Source organism: Protomyctophum bolini, assembly GCF_963924005.1.
Source record: "Protomyctophum bolini genome assembly, chromosome: 15".
NCBI classification, from domain to species: domain Eukaryota; kingdom Metazoa; phylum Chordata; class Actinopteri; order Myctophiformes; family Myctophidae; genus Protomyctophum; species Protomyctophum bolini.
Window position 1 is genome coordinate 31,370,260 of NC_137876.1, and position 23,482 is coordinate 31,393,741.

At 42.9% G+C, this 23,482-nt stretch overlaps 2 protein-coding genes across 4 annotated transcripts; both read right to left on the reverse strand.

The window, feature by feature from the left end:
• Positions 1-70: 70 nt before the first annotated feature.
• Positions 71-17,171, reverse strand: hivep2b (HIVEP zinc finger 2b). Of its 3 annotated transcripts, none has more exons than XM_080783959.1 (7): positions 17,123-17,171; positions 6,286-10,266; positions 5,650-5,810; positions 5,109-5,284; positions 4,850-4,948; positions 3,469-4,277; positions 71-3,142 (listed from the first exon to the last, which is right to left on the reverse strand). In XM_080783959.1, the coding sequence occupies exons 2-7, from the start codon at positions 10,159-10,161 to the stop codon at positions 2,720-2,722; spliced, it is 5,544 nt and encodes a 1,847-aa protein (XP_080640085.1). In that variant the 5' UTR covers positions 10,162-10,266; positions 17,123-17,171; the 3' UTR covers positions 71-2,719. The 3 variants fall into 3 exon arrangements, with proteins under 3 accessions (XP_080640085.1, XP_080640083.1, XP_080640084.1); XM_080783957.1 differs by lacking the exon at positions 17,123-17,171 and adding an exon at positions 13,705-13,883; XM_080783958.1 differs by lacking the exon at positions 17,123-17,171 and adding an exon at positions 13,599-13,716.
• A 708-nt stretch (positions 17,172-17,879) lies between these two features.
• Positions 17,880-23,371, reverse strand: fuca2 (alpha-L-fucosidase 2). Its single transcript, XM_080783107.1, has 7 exons — positions 22,900-23,371; positions 22,243-22,430; positions 21,763-22,102; positions 21,407-21,617; positions 19,735-19,925; positions 19,354-19,462; positions 17,880-18,546 (listed from the first exon to the last, which is right to left on the reverse strand). The coding sequence occupies exons 1-7, from the start codon at positions 23,088-23,090 to the stop codon at positions 18,409-18,411; spliced, it is 1,368 nt and encodes a 455-aa protein (XP_080639233.1). The 5' UTR covers positions 23,091-23,371; the 3' UTR covers positions 17,880-18,408.
• Positions 23,372-23,482: the final 111 nt, after the last annotated feature.

Here is a 23,482-nt window from a genome sequence, read left to right on the forward strand (position 1 = left end):
CACCAGAGGATGTCAGTGGTCTCAGAATCTCTTGAAAACTTAATTCCGAAGAGTCTTACCCATGGGCAAAATATGAATGATTGCATCTGAAAACCCTTCCAGGCATGCTCTAATTTAAACAATTGTGAATTATGCAAGGAGAGAGGTAGGGAGCCATTTTGAAAAATCCAAATAGCAGAGAGCAAAGAAACACATGGAAGGGAGGGAAAGGATATGAAATAATCTGCAACACACATTCTTGGGTTAGAAGTATATTCTTTTAAAACGTTTTTGAATTTAATCTTAAAAAGTAGAGCACCAAACAATAAATTCCTCATAGCATAAAAGAGGCACTCCATCATGACGATCCAGTTTCAATGCAAATAGCTAAAACAAGGGATTGGCTACCGAGGCTTTATCCTCAAAACTCTTAGCTGAGAGATGAATGATTTTTCCTCTGCATTAACAGGGAATTTTCAAAGACATGAGAGGCACAATGCAGTTCAGTAAATATGAATACACAATAAAAACAAAACAAAAACACAATCTGAATACAGATGCAAAAGCAAATAAAAGGCTTCACTTTCCCTTTCACATTTTCATCAGCACTCTGTATCGTCAATATAACAAATAAAATTTACACATAACTATAAAATCATATAGCTACAGTACAGACATCCTTATAAAAAGGAAACACAAATTAAAAGCAGTGCACCTGCAATTGTTTTCTTTAGTATGTAAACATGAGTGAACAAAGTGTTTTCTGATTTCAAAATCCATTCAAACTGGTGTCGTACCCACTTGAAGGCGTAAATAAACGTATCTTTAAAAAAGAAACAAATTAAAAGATGAGACACGAGGTGTTACCATTCAACACTGTGCCCTTTCCTCCTTCATGAAAGCTTCATTACGTCAACTGCAGACATTTTACCTCTCAAAGAGATATAAACCCACATAAAAAGTTATCAGAATTCAACACTGCAAAAATAGTTCAAATCATAAAAATACACATGTATATAGTATATATACAGAGGAGAAATAATGCATTTGGTGAATGATTAGTTACATTTTGAGCAGAAGCATAGTAATAGTTGACAAACCCACGCTCTTAAACTTTAAGTATTACTTACAGTAAGTGATAATAATTTCTCCTGTTACACTAGAAATACATGAAAAGGTTCTACCGACTGATAATCATAGGCCCTTGAATTTTGTGTGCAACACGTTTCACACAGTGGGAAACTTGTAACTCTGTTGAAAAGAAAAATGTACTGGAATGTTTCAACTCACAATATAACACAATGTGATTTTCTCCTCACCACCTACCGACCAGGTCAGTTAGTTGTTAAAGATGAAAGGATGAAAGTGCAATGTAAAAACTCATAAAACATGCTTATGGTCATCTGTATAAGTTACAACAACAAAAAGGCTGTCTTCAATGAAAAGCAAAGACAGGAGATCAAAAGCAATGCCAGCGTGGCTCACTGCATAACTGCATCACTGCTGCATAAGTACAGATATACCATATATAAATAGTAGTCAAATATTAACTGGTATCAATAAGTGCTTATGTTCTAATATATAAATACATCTTACAGTATACATAATTACATATTAACTTCCTCTATTTTTTGTGCAATAGCAAATCCCATGCATTTTATCGAGATAAAAACCACAACATTAAGAAACAAATGCAACATAAGAAACATCTTAAGATTTTTCTGTTTTTCTTAATTTTTTGTTTCGTTTTTTGTATGTAAATCAAGCTGCTTCTATCAGCCAAAACTGGTCAAACAGATAAAAGCTATATGCGCTTTATAGCAAACCCTCGGACATGACGCTCTCCACATCTTAAAAGTTCTTCTGTATGAAGTACCATGACATCTTTCCTTATTCAACAAGCTCTTAGAAAAACAAAACGATTTAAAGCAAAGTAAAGGCACAGACCGTTGCTGCTCGATCAGAAGCACCAAACTGCACAAGAAAGCGAGTCTACTCAACATTTGGTCAGACTGTTTTATAATACACATACTTTTCCCTTATAGTTAACTCTTCATTTTACTGCACTACAGTATCACATCTCGATATGATTACATTAAACAACAGTCTATTTTCAAAGTACACGTAAAATACACTGTTTCGTATGCGTCTAAGAAGGGAGAATACATTGGGATAATTTTTTACAGAATCCATAAATATATTTATGTGCAATTGTACGCAAACTACTAGGTCAAACAAAGGCATATTAGCATTATAACTTTCCATATTGCACCTGCACCCATTGGTAACTATTTTCCACACTGTTACCATCTTGCTTCTCATCCAATCACTTCAAAGAGTCTTAGTGGAGAGGAGCCCCATTGGACAGGATGGGTTGCTCCTTTGTTGTGAAAGTTTGAGACTCAAACTGAACATCAGCTGTCTGTATGTCAGACACTCACGCACGCATGCACGCACACAAACGCACGCACGCACGCACGCGCGCGCACACACACACACACACACACACACACACACACACACACACACACACACACACACACACACACACACACAGCTGACTAGAGGACGTGTTATTAGAGTGCTTGTAATGGGATAAGGATGAGGTTATGTGCCTGTAGGGTTGGCAATGGTAGGTTGCAGAAAGGACTGCGTTCTGGTGTCCTATCTGTTCCTGGGCCTCTCTCTCTCAAGAGAAACAGAGAGAGAGAGAGAGAGAGAGAGAGAGAGAGACACCCTCCTAGTGAGGGTCCTCTGTGGTGATCCTCAGGGAGGCAATGGCTGTCATGCAGGTGTGTACGTTCACCTCCTGCTTGGTGTCCCTGACGAGGGGCTCAGGGCTTTTGGCCTGAGCATCCTGAGCTACCGTCTGATGGGCAGACGGTCGGTCATGTACGCGCCCTCCCCTCCCCTCCTCTCCGGCTATCTCCACGTTGCTGGAGCACTGGCTATCGGTGCTCTCAGGGCTCCGTGCTGAGGAAGGTGGGGTGACATCGGCGCTGGAAAGAGGCGGTGAGTGCAACATCTGGACGCCTCCGATGGGAACCATGGGGAGTAAGCTCCGTGTTGGCTGCTGAGAGTGGAGTGGGAGGTGGCTGAGGACATTCTGGTGATGAGGGCTGGAAGCGATGGGTGAAGAGAGGGCCAAGCTGCTCCTTTGATCCTAAAGCAACACATTGGCAGACATCAGAATGCTGTTACGGTTTTAACGTCTCCAAGCTGATTCCTTGTAAGAACGTTTTTTGAGAATTATTCTGTGTAGTATTATCCTTCCTGTTTCTTTGTATTGTTATTTTGTATCGTAAAATGATACAAACAAAATGTAGAAATGGCAGTGACAAAACAAATACGTCTAATTGTGCATGCAACAAGTATGCATTCACATGACAAAAACATGCCATTAACGTTTCATATTTTCATGGGCATAATAATAACCATCGCTAATTAAGCCAGTAAAATGAGGTACAGTAACTTTATCTTTCTGCATACCAATTCCATTTCAAAGGCTCCTTGCTGTTGCGCCAGGTCAATCTTTGCATGGTGTCTGCCTTTATCACCACTGCCTCTGTGCTGGTGTGAGCCCCTGCGAGGTGACACAGCCCTGAGCACGACCCTCTGCCTGCCTCTAGCTGATGGCTCACGCTTCCCAGCCAGCTCTGCTGTTCCAGGTGACAGAGGTCTTTCAATGGACCCAGGGGACAGGTGCTGAATGGGTATGAAGTTGGGGGAGCTGGGCCTCAGCGGGGAGGTGTCCCATCTCAGAGAGGAGCGACCTCGAGGGGACAGCTCTCTCCTTGGGGAAGGGTAGCGCAGTCGCGAAGGTGAGGGCTCCCTAAGGGGGGACTCCCAGCCAGGGGAGAGAAGACAAGAGGAGTAAGGATCAAACAGGAAACATCCTTGGTCAGGAGACAGCATCGTGAGGGAGTCCTCGTCCACGGACCTTTCTCTCTGCTCTGGGTCAGCCATGCCAAGGACAGCCCTGCGGTCGATGACTGTCCCAGTCCGTCTACAAGACACTGCCTGGTGGTGAATCTCAGCACCGGGCAGAGAGCTGAGGGAGCAGCCGTGGATGGCAGCTGTGGCAGTGACCGACAGGGAAGTGACACCGCAAGGTTGAGGGCTCGTGCTTCTGGAACGCAGCTTGGGAGTGGAGTCGCCCTCGTACTCGTCATCCTCATCCTCGTCTTCATCGATTTCATCAATGTCCTCATCCATGCCATCAGAGTCTTCAGCATCGGAGAACTGGTGTCTAGTTGCGCCAGGCAGGCCAGTCTTGGACTCTTGCTGGATCTCGTCCACTTTGGTGTAAAGAAAATGAAAGATAAAGGTCATTTTCCCAAATTTGTTTTTATTTTCCAAACAAGAAAACAAAACACACATACTTTCAAAAGGATACAAGACAAAGACATACCAGTACAGAAAAGAAACAACAAAGAAAAAAAGGGGGGGATTTTCCCCAATGTTTTTCAAATGGCTCTGCCATGGTCCTCAGATTATAAATCATTTTTTAGAATCTGACAGACCCTAGGAGGGTCTGTTTTCAACCATCTCCTCGTGATGGCATTATTATTTAGCCGCTATTGACAATATTCTAATCTGAACAGGTATAAATCCTCATGTCCTATTATGCTGATATCAATCCAAGATATAGACTACGGGGGTCACAAATGACGTTATAATAACCCATACATTTTTTTATGGGTTGTAAACTTGTAACGTCATCCGTGACCCCCCATTTTAGTGATGTGCAATAAGTAAAAATAATAAATAAAATCGTTAGTGTTAGTTAGTTTAAATCTGAGGGCCATTGGGATTGGGAATAATGTAAAACATTCCATAATCTCACACAGATTTCAGATCAGTGTCTCACCATGTTCCTGAATCTCAGTGTCATCTACTGTGACAGACACACCCAGCTCAAGACATTTCTTCATGTGCGCTTTTGACTTCATATGTTTGGTCAGGTTTCCTGCAGATGGAATGGTATGCTTTATTGGTGATTTACTGTTATTATTTCAAAACAATTTAGCAATTTGTCTCCTTGCCTTGAGACTCATATATGTAATGACACAAAATGTTAATGATCCATAGCTAATTTCTGCTTATGTGTTTCATGCTATAAGGCTCACCTTTAGTTTTAAAAGCGAAGTTGCAGACCCTGCAGATGTAGGGCCTCACATCTGTGTGGGTTCGGATGTGCTTTTTCAGCATGCTGGGCTTCTTACAGCGGATGCCGCACTCTTCACAAATGTACTTCCCCCGTCCTCGACCTCTGACATATACGTAGTCCTCATTGGACTTGTACCTGAGAAGTGGGAACAATCTGTTACTTCCATCACTTCAATATCCTCAATGTTCATTTGATACCAGCGCCGTGTTTATACTGTATATAAGACCACCTTCAAGATTAATTTAACAGTCTTCTTCTAGAGTAGATTTCTATAGATATCACAATATCTATAATAATAAGTATTATTATAAACATGCGTACTGTAGCCATTTTCCACACAAATTACAAATATTAACAGCAAAATAAGAATTTGCACTGTTTGGGTTGTGAATGTCTTTCTCTTTTACTCATCCTGTTACAAATTTCTCATTTGCGTAAAGTATTTGAGTTAAGTAGCTTTACGCCACATGAAAGTTATTATAGTAAATAAGTGCACTGACCCTCCCTCAAAGATCTTAATGCGTGTTGGCACTGCCTGGGTGGTGACTACTGCCTCCCTCTCTTTCCATTCCTCTTTGGCACTTTTCCCTCTGGAGCCGATGTCCTTCGTCTTCTTTCCATAGGTGATGTCCACCTCTTTGAGCTCCGGTTTCCTCTGCAGCTGAATCAGACGAGCAAACACTCTGTCAACACGTAGTTTAAGCACACAGGATATCGACACAATGTAATGCGATGCTCTATAGAGGCTGTATGTCATACATGTGGTTGCATGGTTCCCAATGCAAACACCCATATTGATGCTGTCGTGGAAATCGTTGTGACTCCCATGTGTGTAGTACACTACAGCATCTAAAATGAAGATCTACACGGTCATGTATGTGTAGAGCACATACATAGCCCCTCTGGCATTTTAAGCTCTTTGAACTGAAACTGAACTGAAAAGTTTATAGCTATTTTGACATTTTGTCATTCTAAAAAATGTATATGAAAATATCAATATGCATTGTTCCCTTTTGAAAATGTTATCAGTCAACAGCAAGGGACAGCAGGGATATGCACTATAAATCATAAACAAAGGGTGATTGTCAGCAGCACTTTGCATTATAAATGATCTCAGCAGAGGATCATATTCTCACCTGTTCCATCTTCTGCCTCCATAAGATTAAGGAGGAGACCAATTTGCCTGTTCCAGGCTGACACATGGTTGCTACAGTGTAGATCACCTCGTTGCCCCTCTGTTTAGACCGCAGGAGAGCCAAGGCGGCACTGGTGCTCAAGTCAGGGGGGTTTGGGTTGTGTGAACTCACACTCCAGGAGGTATACACAGAGAAGAAAGGGGTGTTGCTGTGAGAGCAGCTTGGCTTGGTGTAGTTGAGATAGCACCAGCTCACACCTGTTGTCGTGCGGAGACTTGGAAACTGAGATAACACTCTTGAATGCTCTGTGTCTGAGATCAGGACCAGCTGTGACTTTTTGTCCGTGCCAACATCTTCCGCTTCACTGACTGACATCATGGAGTACGGTGGTGAGCTGGGTTCAGGGGAGGTACTTTCCATAGCTGAATAAGCACCATCAGTGGCTTCTGTAGCTTTTTGCTGCAGCGGGATAAATTTGCCTATTTGTGAGACATCCTGAGCATGAGGTGTGGACGTACTCCGTAGTGTATTTGACCTATGACCTTTGTCGTCGGTCAAATGACATTTTCCTAACTCCACTGCACTCAACTCCTCTACGATCTGACCAAACATTCTTTCCTCTTTCACACGTTTTTGCTGTTTGACCTCCATGAACATATCCAGGCTGCTGGCAGGTGACAGCATCCGCTTGTTTGCCCCGCCGCTGGAGGCATTGGTGGTTGAGATAGTTCTAGAGGTCAGAGACAGAGGGATGCCTGTCTTGAGCTTAGTTGATGACAAATCGAGGGCCTCAATGTTGAGAGTGTGCGTTGAAAGTGCCCTTGTATGACCTAGAACATTCGCTGGATCAAGACTTGCGGACAAGCGCGAGAGTTGATTCTGAGATGTGGCTGTGGAGGGGCTAAGGCCATCATACTGATTGTCTACAATCTGTGATACTGTAGTGTATGTAATGCTACCGTAGGATGGCACGTAGGTCTGAATTCTAACCGGAACTAGCAGACTAGGGTGTGACTGCTGGGGGCATGTGTTTCCTGTGGCAAATATTGGCAAAGTCTGTGGCAGCACCCCACTTGGAGTGAATGCAAGGGTGTTGCTGAGGTACTGGGGAAACATTTGTGGGGGGGTTTGCATCCATTCAGTGTCCATATTCAATGACTCCTGACGCACCAAGTTACCCCTCCTAATTTCCTTCATAGCAGAGTGGCCAGTGCTGAGCTCTGCGTGTCTAACTTTGGATGTTGGAGAGAGACTGCCATAGTCAAATGATATGCTGCGTACCTCTGGGAACTCCTTGCGCAAAATGCAAGGCGCCTGCTCCGAGGAGGAGCGTCTCATTTCATGTTGTTGACGCTGGTGGAGCACAGAGAGGGAGTGCCCGCTTCCTGGCACGGCTAGGAGCTCCAGTGTTTTGCCAAATTCATCCTGCCTGGCTGGAGACACTGACTTGAAGCTCTCCTCCCTGTCAAAGGAGAAGGTGGAGTAGTAAGATAAGTTGCTGTCTTGACTGGGGCTGCGTGAGAGGCTGGTGCAGGCAGACTCAAAGCTAGATTCGCCAGAGGAGTGCTCTATGTCAGCCAAGCGTAGCCGCTTCTTCTTTGGGGGCAGCTTTTCAGGGGGGAGCTGTGATAACGTTTCGCTTCTTTGAGGCCACTGAAACTCCTCCACGTGTCGCTCTGGCTCCTTCATCTGCACCTCTGGTGCTTTTTCTGGGCTGTCAGGCTCAACTGTGACCCTAATCTCGGGGACTTGTATGTTAGACTGGCGCACTAGCTTGGGGGTGATTTGAAATGACTGGCTTAGTCTACTGTCATTTCTTTCCATCTCATATGATTCAGTCTGCTCTATAGCATGATATGATGAAATGTTTTCCTGCCTCTGCCCGTGATACTTGTAAGATTCAGACTGTTCAGATTGTGAGCGGTTTAATGAGTTTGTGTGTTGGATGACAGAAATAACATTCCCCAAATTTTTCCGGACAGAGATTTCAGGGCAGACGGATATGTCCATGTCACATCTGTCCGGCTGCCCATGCATACTTTGAGAGTGGCATTTCCCTAACGCCATAAGACCAAGAACACCTTGGCTAACTTTTGAATCATAGTCCTTTGACGGGTCAAACATTTCCTCACACTGTTCAAGATGTCCCTCATACTGACCAGGCAAATCCTCCTCTTCCCTCTTCTCTTTCCGACGTTTGCGTGTGGCCAGTTCCATAGCGTGTTTCTGCTGGTTCGTGTTGGTAGGCGAAGTGATGGAGTAACTTTCCATTTCTGATCCTGGTGGTGAAAGGGCACCACTGCTCTCAGGTGTCTTTCTGTGGCTGTCAGATTCTGTATGCCCGTCATGTGCAGAGTGTTCGAAAGCGGCCTGCCTTCTGAGTCTTCTCATGCCTCCTGTACTTGTTCGCTCATCGAAGGAGTGGCTGCCCCTGAGGCCCTGTGGCATGCTGAGACAGCCTGCTGAGGATGTTGGCATTGAGTTGCTCCTGATCAGTGGCCCGGTGTCAGAGCCACTGTCTAACAGCGGTTCATTTATCTCCTCCCTAGTGAGCGACTTTGTGTTTATTTTGATGTATTCGACAGTATCTTTCTCCTGCGTGAAGACCCGGGAGACGCCTTTCTCTGCACGCTTCCCTGTGTAATCGCTTGAGTCCTCGCTGTAAGTAACAAAATCAGTCATTTGCTTTGGGCTGGGCCTGTAGCACTTACCGAACATGATTTCTTGGTAGGACTTGGCATTTGTGTTGGATGGGCCGGTCTGATGCTCGGCGCTCTCAGAGCGTGAGAAGTAGCCAGAGTCTGTGCTGCCCTTGCTGGACTGGCTGGGGAGGGAGAGGTTTTGGTCAGAGTCTCCACTTTTCTTTTCAGAGAGCCGAAGTGCGAGTCTCTGTTTGATGGTGCAGGATTGGATTGCACGGCTAGCCTGAGGAACGGCAGGAGGAGGAGGTGCATTGATTTCTTGGAGCTGGGATGAACCATCCGGAGCCGCCATCGATGTGACTCCCTTTTTCTGAGCAATGAGATTTAGTACTTTTACAGCAGTGCTATCTGATCCCTCCACTGGAGAGTCACACAGCAGCAGAGGGTCATTGACAGTGTCCTCGTCTGTGTCTGTGCTCTGATCCCCATCGGAGTACAACTCGCCCTCTCCTTCAAAAGACCCCTGTTCCGTATTGGCATTGTAAGAACCAAGTTCTGAGAATGGCACAGTTCCGGCCTTGACCGAGTGAGCATGGGATTTTCTGTGTTTGTATAAATTACTCTTGGTTTTAAAAGAGAATCCACAAGGGACACAAGGATAGGGTCGTTCCCCAGTGTGGGAGCGAATATGTTTCTTGAGCACACTGGGCTTGGCACATGCCCTTCCACAATAATCACAAACATACTTCCCGGGTTTTTGTGGTTTCTGTTCCATCTTACACACGTTCTCAGATAGCTGATCTAGCCCTGAATGGGAACACTGTTGGAGGGCCTCGGGTAAACTGGGGGACTTCCTGTGAGGAGCGGGGCCACAGCTGCCTGGGGATTGTGCGCAAACTAATTGACCTACAGCCTTCTGTCTGCCGAATGGCTTCCCCCCCTGTGGTGGATACGAGGAGAGCTCGTACTCCTGATGGCTTGCGGCGTGGTGGTGGGAGTGCTGATCCTCTAATTGCCGTGATTTCCCTGAGTCAGACATTTCTGCCGAACCACACGTGTTTCTGCTCTGACCTCCTTGTGGTTGTAGGTGCCACCCCTTGCCCTCCAATTCCACTGATGGTCTTCTCTTAGTCTGTGCAGCCGTCGGCTCCGACATGCACATCTTCTGTGCAATATTTGTGTTCTGACCCCCCGTGGAGCATTTCACCTCTGCAGTAGTTTCAAGTGACTCCATGAATCCAATGTCACTTTCTTTGGGATTGATTTTTCAAGGACTATATCTGTTGTGTAACCTTAGTAATATTATCATTCATGTAAATTGATTGCAGGGAAGGGTCATCTGAAAGAAAGCACAAGGGAGACAGAAATGAGAAATTAGTGAAAGAAAGCACAAGGGAGACGAAAATGAGAAATGTGTGGACATCAAACATCTAAATTGTGACATGAAATATGCACTTTTGATATAGCTCCATGCAGTCAGGAAATAAGAACATGAGAAGAATATTCAACCATCAACAATTCCACAATTGAATATGAGTGTAAATCTACTCCTTGAAAGCAAGGCCTATTTAAGATTGCTTCCCAAAAGGCCTCCTAATAAAATGCGAGTATAAAATTCATAATGAGCACTGTTCACAGCAGGAATGGAAAAATCAGTCTCTTTACCAGCCTCTAAAATACCTACAGTACCTCATCCTACCTCTGGCAGATGCCCTGCATTTGCTGGAGCCACATCTGTATGTGTGTGTGTGTGTGTGTGTGTGTGTGTGTGTGTGTGTGTGTGTGTGTGTGTGTGTGTGCGTGCATGTGTGCGTGCGTGCGTACGCATGTACTTGTGGATGGCTATGTGTAATGTGTTATGTGTATATGTTTGTGTGTGTGTGTGTGTGTGTGTGTGTGTGTGTGTGTGTGTGTGTGTGTGTGTGTGTGTGTGTGTGCGTGTGTGTGTGTGTGTGTGTGTGTGTGTGTGTGTGTGTAAGGATATGCTAGAGCTGACATGAGTCTGATAGGAATCTAATCCATGTCCACCACATTATGTTATTTCATCTGGCAACACTGAGAATCACAATGAAGGACTTTTTCTTAAAGTGGTATTTCACATTATATGTAATGTATACTGTATCTCGCAAAAAGTTCATGAACAGGCGACATAACTGACTGTTCAGCATGGCTTTTTTCTTTTAGGTTTTATAACCTCAATTACACCCACACAACCTGAACTCTGAACATTCAGTGGATTTGGATCTGTGATTTGGAGTTTTCTCTGTGTTCTGAAGCCGTTTGAGCTGCAATGAAAGGCCTCAACAGTGACATCTGCTGTCAAATTGTAATGTCATTATGGGATTTTTGGACTCTTACATCACAGTCCACAGGAAAGCCTGAGACCACAGAAAATCTACTGAATGTTAAAAGTTCAGGTTTTTTGGGTGCAATTGAGCTCAGAAAACCTAAAAAAAAACGTTATGTCATCCCTTTAATTTATATGTGTAGGCCTATTTGAGTGACATCTACAAACAAGGACAATTAGACCGTACTACACCGTAGTGTGCCAGAGGACCCCCTCGAAAACAAGATGATGCGATAACTGGGGCTTATCCTTTAAATACATTTCAATAATAATAAATAATAATAATAAAGTTAACATTTTGTCATTTGGTGTCCTGAAAAGAAGTACTGCCAACAATGACAGTGGAGCCAAGGGCAGCTGAGGCTGGAAAACGATTATTTGGCGGTGTCCAAATTAAAATGTAAGACTGTACTACCAAAGTTACACAGTGTTTACTAGCTACTGTGTAATAACACAATGTGATGAATAATGATGGTACAATGATACAATGCAGCATACAATATAATAATAACAACTATAGGCTACTACAGTAATTACAAATCACTGAGCATGTGAGTGCCAATTCCAATGCATATAGGTGTTATTTTTATGTGCATGCAGATAGATAAGTAACACATAGATAAAACTCTATGATTTCCCTGGCACTATCAATTAACCAATATTACTAGAACCCCGATAATAAAATAAAATCACGTGGCTATACATTACACTCTCATCCATCTTCTAGAATACACAATCCTTCTAGCCTTTGGCACTACGGTACCATGCAGTGTATACAGTTGTAGTATGGGTGTCCCCAACAGGAAGCAAACCCAACGACATCCTGGCAGAATCAGTGCCAAGGTCCATCAGCTGATCTCCACGGGGACACATACTCATGTACAGAACTTTCACATAGAAATACTACACGCTTCACCCCCATGGCTACTGTGAATCGGTGTGGCATTACACTTTAGCTCCATACCATGAGGCTGGGTCTCTGAGGGCACGTCATTTCCATCTTCTCAGTATCAAAGGCTGCGTCCTCCCTAACGAGGTTATGTAAGATTATCTGGTTCAAACCCTCTGAGTTCCCCTTAATTAGGACATCCTCTGACTCTCGCTTTCTATTTCTCTCTCTCTCTCTCTCTCTCTCTCTCTTCTCTCTATCCCTCTCATTCTTTGTTAACACACTGCTCGTGCACTCCTTAGGCATAAACCAGTGGATACGCTCTATTCAAGGTGACTCTTGAGAAGATGCAGAGAAAGCTGCATTTTTTAAAAGCAGTCATCGCAAGCACCATAATCCCCGCTGTTCATATTTGAATCGAATGGCAAATGCCCCCTCAATTCTTTTACAGATGACTTAATAGCTATGGAGTGAGATGGATTTGAGAGGGCTTCTTCCTGAGGGGGATACAGAGGAAGATAGGATAGGGAACACATATCAAGCGAGGGGAGGGGAGGGAGGGGGGGGCAGGGGCTGCCTTGGCTCGGAACAGTCCACGTTCCAGCAGGGAGGTTTACTGAGGTAAACTAAGTGTGGGGTGGCCCGAGGGGTAACAAAATTCAGAGGCCCGGGAGGGAGCTCCCTTTCAAGGTCAGTCTGACCTCATTGCTTTAGTTTCCATCCTCTCCTCGCCGAGCCACGAGAGGAGGGAAAGGGGGAATATGGGCGCAGAGTGACAGGGAGATAAGACCCTCAGAAACAATGCATACCTTTGAACTAAGCAAGATAGAGAGGGGGGGGGGGGGCACACACAGTCAACCCTCACCCAAGTCACACTGACAAGTCTACTCAACAGAAACACTCAGACAAGACTAGTGTATAGAAACCATAAACCACAGGCACCCTTTTATTTATCAATCTCCTGGTCTCCTAGTAACAAACCTGTACAGAGAAATGTATGACACAGCAGCAATGACGTGCCACAACAGGGGGCAGGTGGCAGTAAGTGTGTTTCTGGATGACTGTGGGCAGTGATTATAATTATATGTCACATTACAGAGCATCTTATGTTGAACCGCTGGCATGGATGGGCAAATGACTTTAGCACAACATCCATTTGGACAGTTTGCATGCTCCCTTTCTTATCCACCTTCCACATACAAGCGGACAATGAGCCAAACAAATGCAGGGCTATGGAAATAAGCATCATTATGCCACAGCATTACAGTATTAGGAGCTAAGATGGCCATTAAAGGGAACAAGCATGAAGGCTTACACTGACAACAAATCCATAAATATCATGAGCGAATGACACTGCTTCAGAGAACCTGGAGGGTTCTAAGCCCCCTGTGATACTGTAACGACACATCGCATGCAGAATCAACCAACAGCTTACTGTACATTCTGCTCAGTATTCTGTAGAAGACACACATCTATGGGAAACAGCCCTCTGCTTGTACGGCAGCTGACATTCTGATATCAAACATAATCCTCATACAAACCTGACATTTGTAAAGTCCCCTGTCCCATAGCGACAGTCACACGTGACAGTCCTCATGTTGCATAGTCCATTTTTCCATTCTCCACATATCTGGGTAAATCATAATGAAATAAATTAGCAAGGTAAAGTCCCATCAATCACGAAGCTGCTGGCTGACTGGGTGTACATTAGAAGATCTATTGATGCGAGCTAGTCACCAGAGAAAATACCCAACTGTGACGTGCGGACCCAGGCACAAAAATAGCAAAGGGGCCCTGGGAGGGATTACACAACAGCCAACGTTTAAGGACTCTTTTTCTCCCCCCCTCTCTTGCTCTCTCTGTATTTCACGGAACACGGCAGCAGCTGCCTCAGTATGAATGCATACAAACACAGTGATGAGCTGGATTTCACAAAGCAAATATCTAGGTATCACCAAGACAGCCAAAATGTAATTTAAGGGTCAGAATCTTATGGATTTGTCTCGAGCTCAGAGAAAATGTATTTAGGTACCCATATCCATATTGAGTTTGCACCTGACACACTACTTAAATAATACTAAATTCAGAGCACTGTAGATTGGTAAAAATAGACAATTGAAGCAGATTTTATTCAGTGTATATTGCCTCAATTGCTGCGAAGAATACATTCGGTTTTCAGGGCACTGCAATTGTTTAATGTGTTCCCTGAATTACAGTAATCTGTAGCCTGTTTAAACTGTACCCGGTTCCTTCTGTCATGGCGACATTTGCTTTGTGAATGGAGAGTCATAATGAGTGTCATTAAGATGGCAAAATTAGGACAGCACTGCAGATTACATGCAGCTGCAAGCTTCATTCGGTGAGCTGTACAGTATCAGCTGGTACCATTGCAGTCTTTACATCAATGCACCAAATTCACAGCATCTTCAGAGTAAATACTTCCTGATCAACATGCTGCCACGCAAGAATTGTGTGAGAGAATTCTGGGCAAATATAACCAAAGCAGGCAACACAATTTCTGATCCGTTGGTCACAGTAGTGGGTGATAAAATCCAACCTCCACATTAATTATTTAGAAAGTAAATCTGATTTCTAGATTAGGCAATAGAAGAAAAATATTAATCTCACAAAGTGACTGGCAGAAACAGCAAACCTACAAGACCTACTAACATGTATTAGCTTGGTTGATGGTGTAAATATTTGCAGGTGGCCCCAAAAGTGACATAAACCTGGGCTTTGTCCACAAACAATGATCTGATCAATATAGTATTGTTATTGACATAATGGCCATCTAGTATCCACCACTGTCATTTGTGTGAAACTTTGGCCTTTTAACACAATACAATTTGCACAACTATAAATATTTGACCTGCTTTGATCAGTCTCTTCAGTTTCCGTGTGTGCCATTAGGTGAGAACAACTGGCTGGAAACATCTATGAATAGGAGTCCTTGAATGAGGGGTTTGCACCAGCTATGCTCACCACTATAGGTAGAGGATATTTAAGACAGGTTTATTTGTAACATAAGGCCACCGTAGAGCATAATAATAAAGGACTACTTGCTCAGCTTATGTAACAAGTCTGTATAGAGTCCAACAGAACATCTTATTGGACGTGTTGAAAACCCTACCTTTGAAGATAGCAAGTCTTAAGCTCAGTAGTACATTTACTTTGAAGTGCTGGGGGGAAAGGGCTGAAAAGGAGTGAATGCAGGCCGGCACTGTGTCTCGTTGCGCCCCTTACAGTATGGAATTGCAGAAAGGCTATTATTAGCTATAGCCTGTATCAGAGCCTCACAGATGAAGTTGAAGCTAACTAACTGCACTGCAGCTGAGGTCTATTATGCTGTATTCACTATCTTGTAGGAGCAGTGCTAAAATGGCTGATACTCAATGTGCAGTGAAGGTCAAGTCAGCTTCATCTCTATAAATATAATGGTCTGTCCCCTAGGATGTTCCACACACTGCTTGGCATTTCCACTATCTGAGGCACAGCTCTGCTGACCGGCTCAAATCCGCCACAAATTTGCATGTGATTGAATGCCACATATGCACTCTCATGCTAGAGAGAGCCCCTAATGATATAATTAGTATTTCATTTAGTTGGGGGAGGGATGTTTATGAATTAAAGGAATTCAAGTTTTACTCCCTGGTGGCTGTGTAGTCTAGCTGTCTATAATACGATCAATGACTAGAAATATTGACCAGACAAATCATAATTTTTATAACCGTGAACCCTGACAACAACCTGTAACTGTATAAGCCCTCTCTACTCACCACTTGAGGTGTCACTCATTCATTCTTTTGTCTGTTGCATATCCACAGGCCTATCCCACTCTCACTGCATTGCTTGGAAAATGTGTTTCCATAGCAACAATTCAATATCCGTAATGGATTCTGTATTCTAGTAGCCTAGTCTAGTACTTAAAAGTCCACACAGATTACGGCATCTACATTATGTCATAGCAAAATGGTGGAAATAAATAAAAAATCACTCATGTTTATCAATAACTCACTTGTGTGATCATGACATAATCACACAGGTGAACCGTGTATTACAGTACAATTATTTCCAACAGTCACAAGTAGTGCATAGCTAAAGCCTATAAAGTGACTAAAATGTTGAAGAAAATAACATGCTTTGCCCGGCGTGCAATCGTGCATGTAGCATTATTTGGCTAAGACTATGTGCCTTTTCGTTGAGGGCAGTTTTACAAGCAGGTCCCTGGGCTGGGGATAGCCCACATAATACATGGTAACCCACGTCGTGAAAATGCATGAATTTGACAACCCCTTGCAATCCCCCTATTTCACGTCATGGAACATTTGCGGTGTTACACCTACATTGGTTACCAATTCAAATGATGTCACTCCAGAGGTCGCAATTTGGCAATTTTCTAGGATCCCAGAAGGACCCAGATCATCATCTCACCATAGACATATCTATGGTCCTGGATCTCACCATCGTAATAAACCAATCACATCTTTTTATAATTTATTCTGTGGTCATTATTCGTTTAATGCTTGACATAAGTGCTAATAAATCATAACTACTTTTTAGGAGTTTCCATTTTCAACAAGAAACAACAGCGACCTCTATAGTCATATAATTCGACAGCCACCAATGTCGGTGGCACTGTTCGAGTGCCTCCCACCTTTCAGCTCGTGCAACAGCAGACACAACACTGAGCGGAGCGCTGCCCCCGCTCTAGTGGACACACCATCTCAGGTGACGAATTAGACTTCGTACTACCAAATAGTAGTGGCCAAGGCAAAATAGGTTTGGAAGGTCATTCCCTGTTCGCGCAAAATGACGTGACACACACCAGCGAGGTTTACAAACATGGTATTGCATAACATTAAAAGATGCCTCTTCAAGACTCCAGTTAACCTACATTTTCAGCTTCACTATCTAGGAAGGGACATCCGACATCGCTTCCTTGTGGTCCTCACTCCTCACCTTAGCAGCTGTGTCGCTGTCAGCCGTGTAGGCTGTAGGGTCGATTCCTGGGTGTGCTTTAATAAAATGGCCTGGCTTGGTGCCTGTCGTGTTGCTCACGTTGTGGGCAGTAGAGGGTGCTAAAGGTCACCGTGTTGCATTCAAGAGTGGAACATGGGTACATTGCCATTGCCACAACATATGGTACATCGGTACAAATTTAAACATGACACATTCACAATGTGGCGATGACGAGTTTCGTTGCGCCCACGCAGTGTCTTCCTATTTTTCGACCTCATGTACATGCCCATGACCATCTCACTCCATTTGATCTATTATCAATATATTTATTACTTAATATTACTTACTCCTCTTGTTCCCCATGGGACATAAGGTTTCAATAGGATTGTTCATTGTAGTTTCTTACTTTATTACTATATTACTATACGCTCATGCAAACAATGAATTTACAATCAATAAGATTAACTTAATGTTTCTCTTTATCAAAAGTTCTCCAATGCTGAAAACCAAAATAAATGTATCTTAATGCTGACCTATAGTGACAGTGATACTGACGGAACAAATTTTCCATCTTGTTGCTATTCTGCTTGTCTAGTTCAATACCCCGTTTTGTGTTTTGTTTAGTTTTCCTTTTTATTTTTCTGTTAATTAACTTGTATTGATTGTATGCTTGTGGATCCTCTCGAAAACGAGATATTGTATCTCAAGGGGTATTCCAAATAAAGAATTTCAATCAATCCACGGCAAGTAAATGAGCTGGAAGTCTAATCAGTACACTTCCGGCAAATGCTTTTACTTTTTTAAAACATACTTTATTGAATGAATCGGAAGGTAGACCGTCCTAATAGGCTATCAAGTATTAAAGGTACAATCTACATCAGAACAAGATGGACCCTCTTGTAAACAAGTGTAATAAAAAGTTTAAAATATTTCATAATATTTACATTGTAAATATTATGACTTTTGTAAATACTGAACTTCATGCTTCCCTTTGGTCTAGGAGGCCTTTATATGCAGTATAATCAAACAAATCAAAATTATTAAACATATATTAATCGCCAGATATTTTCCCTGTATGTTGTTTAGGTTGTATATTTGTTACGTTTACATTATTTTTACATTGAAATTTAACAACCATTTCCTCAGAAGCAAGTGACAGTGACGAGGCACCATTCAAAAACAATTTGAGAAACATAGTGTGTACTTGTTCATTAACAATGACCAACAGTATCCATCCAGACAGCCTGTAGCTTATCCAATTCCCTCACCAATGATACGGCTTCCCTTTAAGTGGCACCTGTCAGCTTCAGGGTCCAGGCCCACTGGCATGGCATCTGACTGAAAGACAGCTGGGGAAGGAGAACCCTCAATCCAATTGGGTTTACAGGCTCCCATATCAGAGACCCATGACCGAGAAGCACCACCTTATTTGGAATGAAAAAAAAAAAGTGGAAATTGAGTTTGCATCGTTCATCATTTTTTATATATAAAAATAGCCAGTCTGAGTCTACAAGATCTCAATGTGTTACAAGCTTGATGACGCAAGCTTGTAGCAAGCTCTGCTATTTTTTAGTTCCTATGCATATCTCAGAAGCATGCCTTGATGTAGAAAATTTAACATTTTCAGGTCATGAAAAGTTTAGGAATTATACAAATGTAATTCCTAATAATAACTATGGCAAACGCATGCATGTAGACATGTAGTCATACTGTGACATTTGTTGTTAATCAAAATCTTCAGCTATAGGATGATATTGCAGTGTGTCAAAGTGTAATTTGAACCCCTAACTGATCCCGATGAGCAGGTTGGCGCCTTGCATGGTTATCTCAGCAGTCAGTGTGTGTACTGTATTAAATGTGTGACTGTGCTATTGTATGTTATGAATGGGTGACTGTGAAGTAACATTGAGGAGCGCTTTAAATGGTAAGAGACAAGAAAGGCAGTCAATTTACCGTAGATTTTACTGTAGGCAAATTCAATTTGCCTAGTTAATATTGGCACACTTGAAGAATCTATAATATAGTAATGCAATAAAGTAGAAATCATACAGGATACTTGCGGTGGGATAGGAAGACATGAACTGAATTGGTATGCAAGATTTGTACGTTGGTGACACACCAAAAATAGCCAGTCTACAAGGTTAAGTTTCACATAGCCTTGCATTGTGAGCTTGTAGATGTACTATATATTTTTGGTGCAGTATAAATTTAGTCTACTGGTAGATAAGTACCTGAGTCTTTCCTTCAGTAACCAAAGGTTCATGCAGAATAACAGATCCATCATTTGGCCACTCAAGAAGAATGGAATAGATGGCCTTTTCCTCCGTCTTGTAAATATACCTGCAGGAAAACAGTCATAAATGCAAAGTTGGCTGCTGGAAGTGGAAATAAAGTGATGGAGACCGACATGAGCTATGATCATTGTGATACAATGTGTGCAATACTGTAGTTGTCATGTATTTGTCTGTATGTTATAGATTGTGGTTATCAATTGTTTTTATTCACATTACAGAAACGATACTTATAGTATACATCTATGCATTTATTAACAGCTAATTTATCACTCCGGATTTTATTGTGTGCATGCGCGACTGTGCGTGTGTGTGAGAGACCAGATTTTGGGGGTGACACTGTCGTTCTGAGCCCTCCATGGAGTTGTGTTGTAGATGGCCTCCCCGTTGACCCCAAGCCACTTCCCCATCTGTCCAAGGCGCTCCTCAAAGATGGGGGCAATCCTCCCATCATGTGTGGGTCCAATGTTCATAAGCAGGTTTCCACCACAGGATACCGTCTCTACCAAGGACTGAGGCACAGAGGAAGGTCAGAAATTAAGACAATAATTACCAGAGACGGGTAAAAAGGGAGAGACACAGACAGAGGGTGTAAGCACACCTAGGATTCCATGTGCAGACAAAAGCAGGCGTCTCTACCAGGTTTTTAGACAGCTGGTGGATGGAAATGAAGCTCCAACCACGACCTCGGCCAGATCCCTGGAAAAGCTTGCCCCCGTGGCGTGGGTGGAGCGGTCTAAAAACCAGGAAGAGTTCCTACAATGAGCAAGCCTCCCTCCTCGCCGCTTATCAGCGATGGTGAATGTAAAATCATGGTGTAAATAAAAAGCCTTGTGATAGGCGGCAGCAGCGTTTATGTAGCCTAATGTATGTATAAATAAAATATAACCATCCCATGGGGCGCACTGCCTGCATGCCTCTGGGCTGCCTGTCAGCCTGTGTGTTACTCGATGTGTTAAAGGGACACTTCACTCTTTTTGCAAAAAAATATATGTTAATGACGTTTAGAAGCTTTAGAACACTTTCCTGGGGGGTTTTATGTGTGTAATATGTGGTTTTAGCTATTTTAGATTGTAGCAGTGAGCACAGTGTCTCTGATGTCATGGACACTGGTCTCACTACCTTCCTGGACTACAATTCCCATAATTCTTTGGTGCACTGCTCCTCCTTGTGGATAGGGGGAGAGCTGTCTTACTGAGACAACATGTAGACCAGGAAGTAAGTGAGCCCAGTGTCCATGACATCAGAGACAACGGGCTCACTGCTACAATCTAAAATAGCTAAAACCACATATTACATACATAAAGACCCCCATGAAAGTGTTCTAAAGCTTCTAAACGTCATTAACATATTATTTCTTTTTGCAAAAAGTGTCCCTTTAAGACTAAAAGCAGGCAGAGACGACCACAACTCCGTTGTGGTCTGGAAGAGTCATTCAAAAGTAAAAACCCTTTTACTTTTATATGACGCTTCCAGACCACAACAGAGTTGTGGCCTGTCTCTGCCAGCGGACGGGTTGCGTCAACTTGCGTGAAGAAGCTACCGGGTTCTTCTTGTACGTGGGTGACTGGTCTATCTGGCAGGCCGTTACCACCACCTAGCGACATTATAGAGTTTTCATAAAGTGTGCGTTCTCGTGTAGAGGGTCAATAAAAAATGAGAACTCAACAGACTTTGCCGTTTCTCTGGAGACCGTCGCCGTCTGAAAGAGGCCTTAATCATACAACTGTGTGATGTGCCAACTGTGACAGGTGTATGAAAGCAGATGAATGAAATAAAGTCTCCATTCTCACCACCTAGGCTGGACAATAACTACTAGTAGTGTAACCGAAAGTACAGTAATGAGGAAGTAATGGGCCACAAGACGTTCTGGTAGGTTGGACAATATATAGCCCTGTACTTCTGGTTAGACACCAGTACTTCCGTTCCAGGCAATATAACGTTCATATTATCCTTGTGAGATGGAGATAAAACTGGAAGGATGGTTACTCACAGTCAAAAGCTGCTCAATGGTGAGGTAATCTTTCAGCTGTGCATTACGTCTGTAACCCCAGGACTTGGTGTCAATGGTCATGCAGTTTTCCCATTTATGTTTCAGCAGGTGTCCAGGCTGGTAGCGATCAGCGCAAGTGTAATAACCGCCGTGGGTACAGATGGAGCCATAACCCCATCGATCATTTGTCACCACTGTGTCTCGCACAGGACTGCAGATGACACATGCTTGTTATTCACAGGTTTTAATCAACAGGTTTATAGTAGGTGAAATGAAAATGAAACTCATGAAAGTCAGGTGACAGTCAGGTTGAAACTAGACATTATTAAACAGTTCGCTTTTTCTTTTCCCTTTACCTGTCATTGTAAAGCCAAGCCAGGAAGCCAGTGCTGTTCCAGTACTTATCAGGAGCATCACCATCCCCATCAGACCACAGAATGTCTGGTTTATACTTGGTGACAATTTCATACAGCTCAGGCAATGTTTTAGTAGTAGGAAAGTAGTTGGTAGTAAAGACATTGGCTGCATCTTGTTCAAAGAGCGGGTTAAACCACTCAAAGAGAGAGTGGTAGAGCCCTAGATGAAGGTCGCTGTTAGCACGAAGAGCATTTGCCATTTCCCCAACCAAGTCTCTCTTAGGCCCAATATCCACTGCATTCCAGTTCCAGGAGTTCTTTGATCCCCATAGTGTGAAACCTAGGAAATAGAAAATACATTTCTATTGAAATATCTTTTGTAGGTCAATGACAAAAGACATGCCCTTCCTTTAGTCACAGCTAGCTCCAAAAGCAGCCAATAAATCAAGAAACATACTTAAGTTAATCTGAATACTGTACCTTCATGGTGTTTTGTTGTTAGTACAATATACTTTGCTCCTGATGAGACAAAGATATCAGTCCATTCCTTGGCATCAAAGAACTCAGCAGTGAACTGCGCTGCAAAATCTTGATACTTAAACTCCGGTGGGTAGTTTTTGTGCATAAATTCAACATAAGGTTGCATTTTCTGCTTCTGCCAATACCACCTGGAAGAAGTTAAATATCTCATTCATATTATTTAAATTTCTTAACAATTATGTCACTTTAACCGTTACCAGATACATTTGATTTTATACACCTCGTACTGCTATTTTCATAAGCTGGATATGTTTTCCAATTGCACAATCATAATTTCTGCCTACTGTAGCGCCATCTACCTATTGCTAATTTTTGAATTATTGGACTTGCACAGTATACTTGATTTAACTGTGCCTTCCTGTAATCGTGTGATTTGTTCTGGGTTCCTTCTTCTACATTCTCACTTCCCATTATTATGAACTCATACTGAGATGATGGAGCTTGCACACAGAAATACATATTTCCCTTTCGGAACACTGATCATAATGCCTTTTTTGTATTTGAGACCCCAAATACAAAAAATGTAGTACAGTACTATCAGGGTTCCGAAAGGGGCACTGTTGTCTGTAATCATGTGTTGAAAAGAAACAAACTTACCAAAACCATTCGCTGCCAAAGCTTGGAACAGAGAACACTCCCCAGTGTATGAAGATGCCAAACTTGGCTTGATCATACCACTCCGGTAGTGGTCGAGAGTCTATAGATTCCCAGTTAGGCTCATATTTACTTCGGCAGGTACTGGCCATCATCATCAACACTACAGCAAATAGTGAAGCAACGATTGACATTTTCACGGAAGTCAAAACAAGGAAACAAACAAATGACAAAGAACACGACCTTAGATAGTGCAGGATATCGAATTCTCAAGGTGCTTGATCGTTAGTTCCAGTTTTGTTAATTTGATTCAGATGTGATAATAGAAATACACTCTGATTTTACGTGATGATGATAGTGCACGAGAAGCGGTATATTATATTCTTCTGCAACTGTTCCTGCTGGCTGCATAGAATCTGCAGCATATGTAGAATAGATATATGCACGCGCTGCGCACTCCCTCCCCCTACTTAACTGCTAACGTGAACTTCCGGGAGTCGTCACTCACTACTGTACGTCGCTCTGGTCAAGGCCGTTGATTCGTTCAGGGTTTGGGATGTTTGATTGCCAAGGCAATGGCTTATGC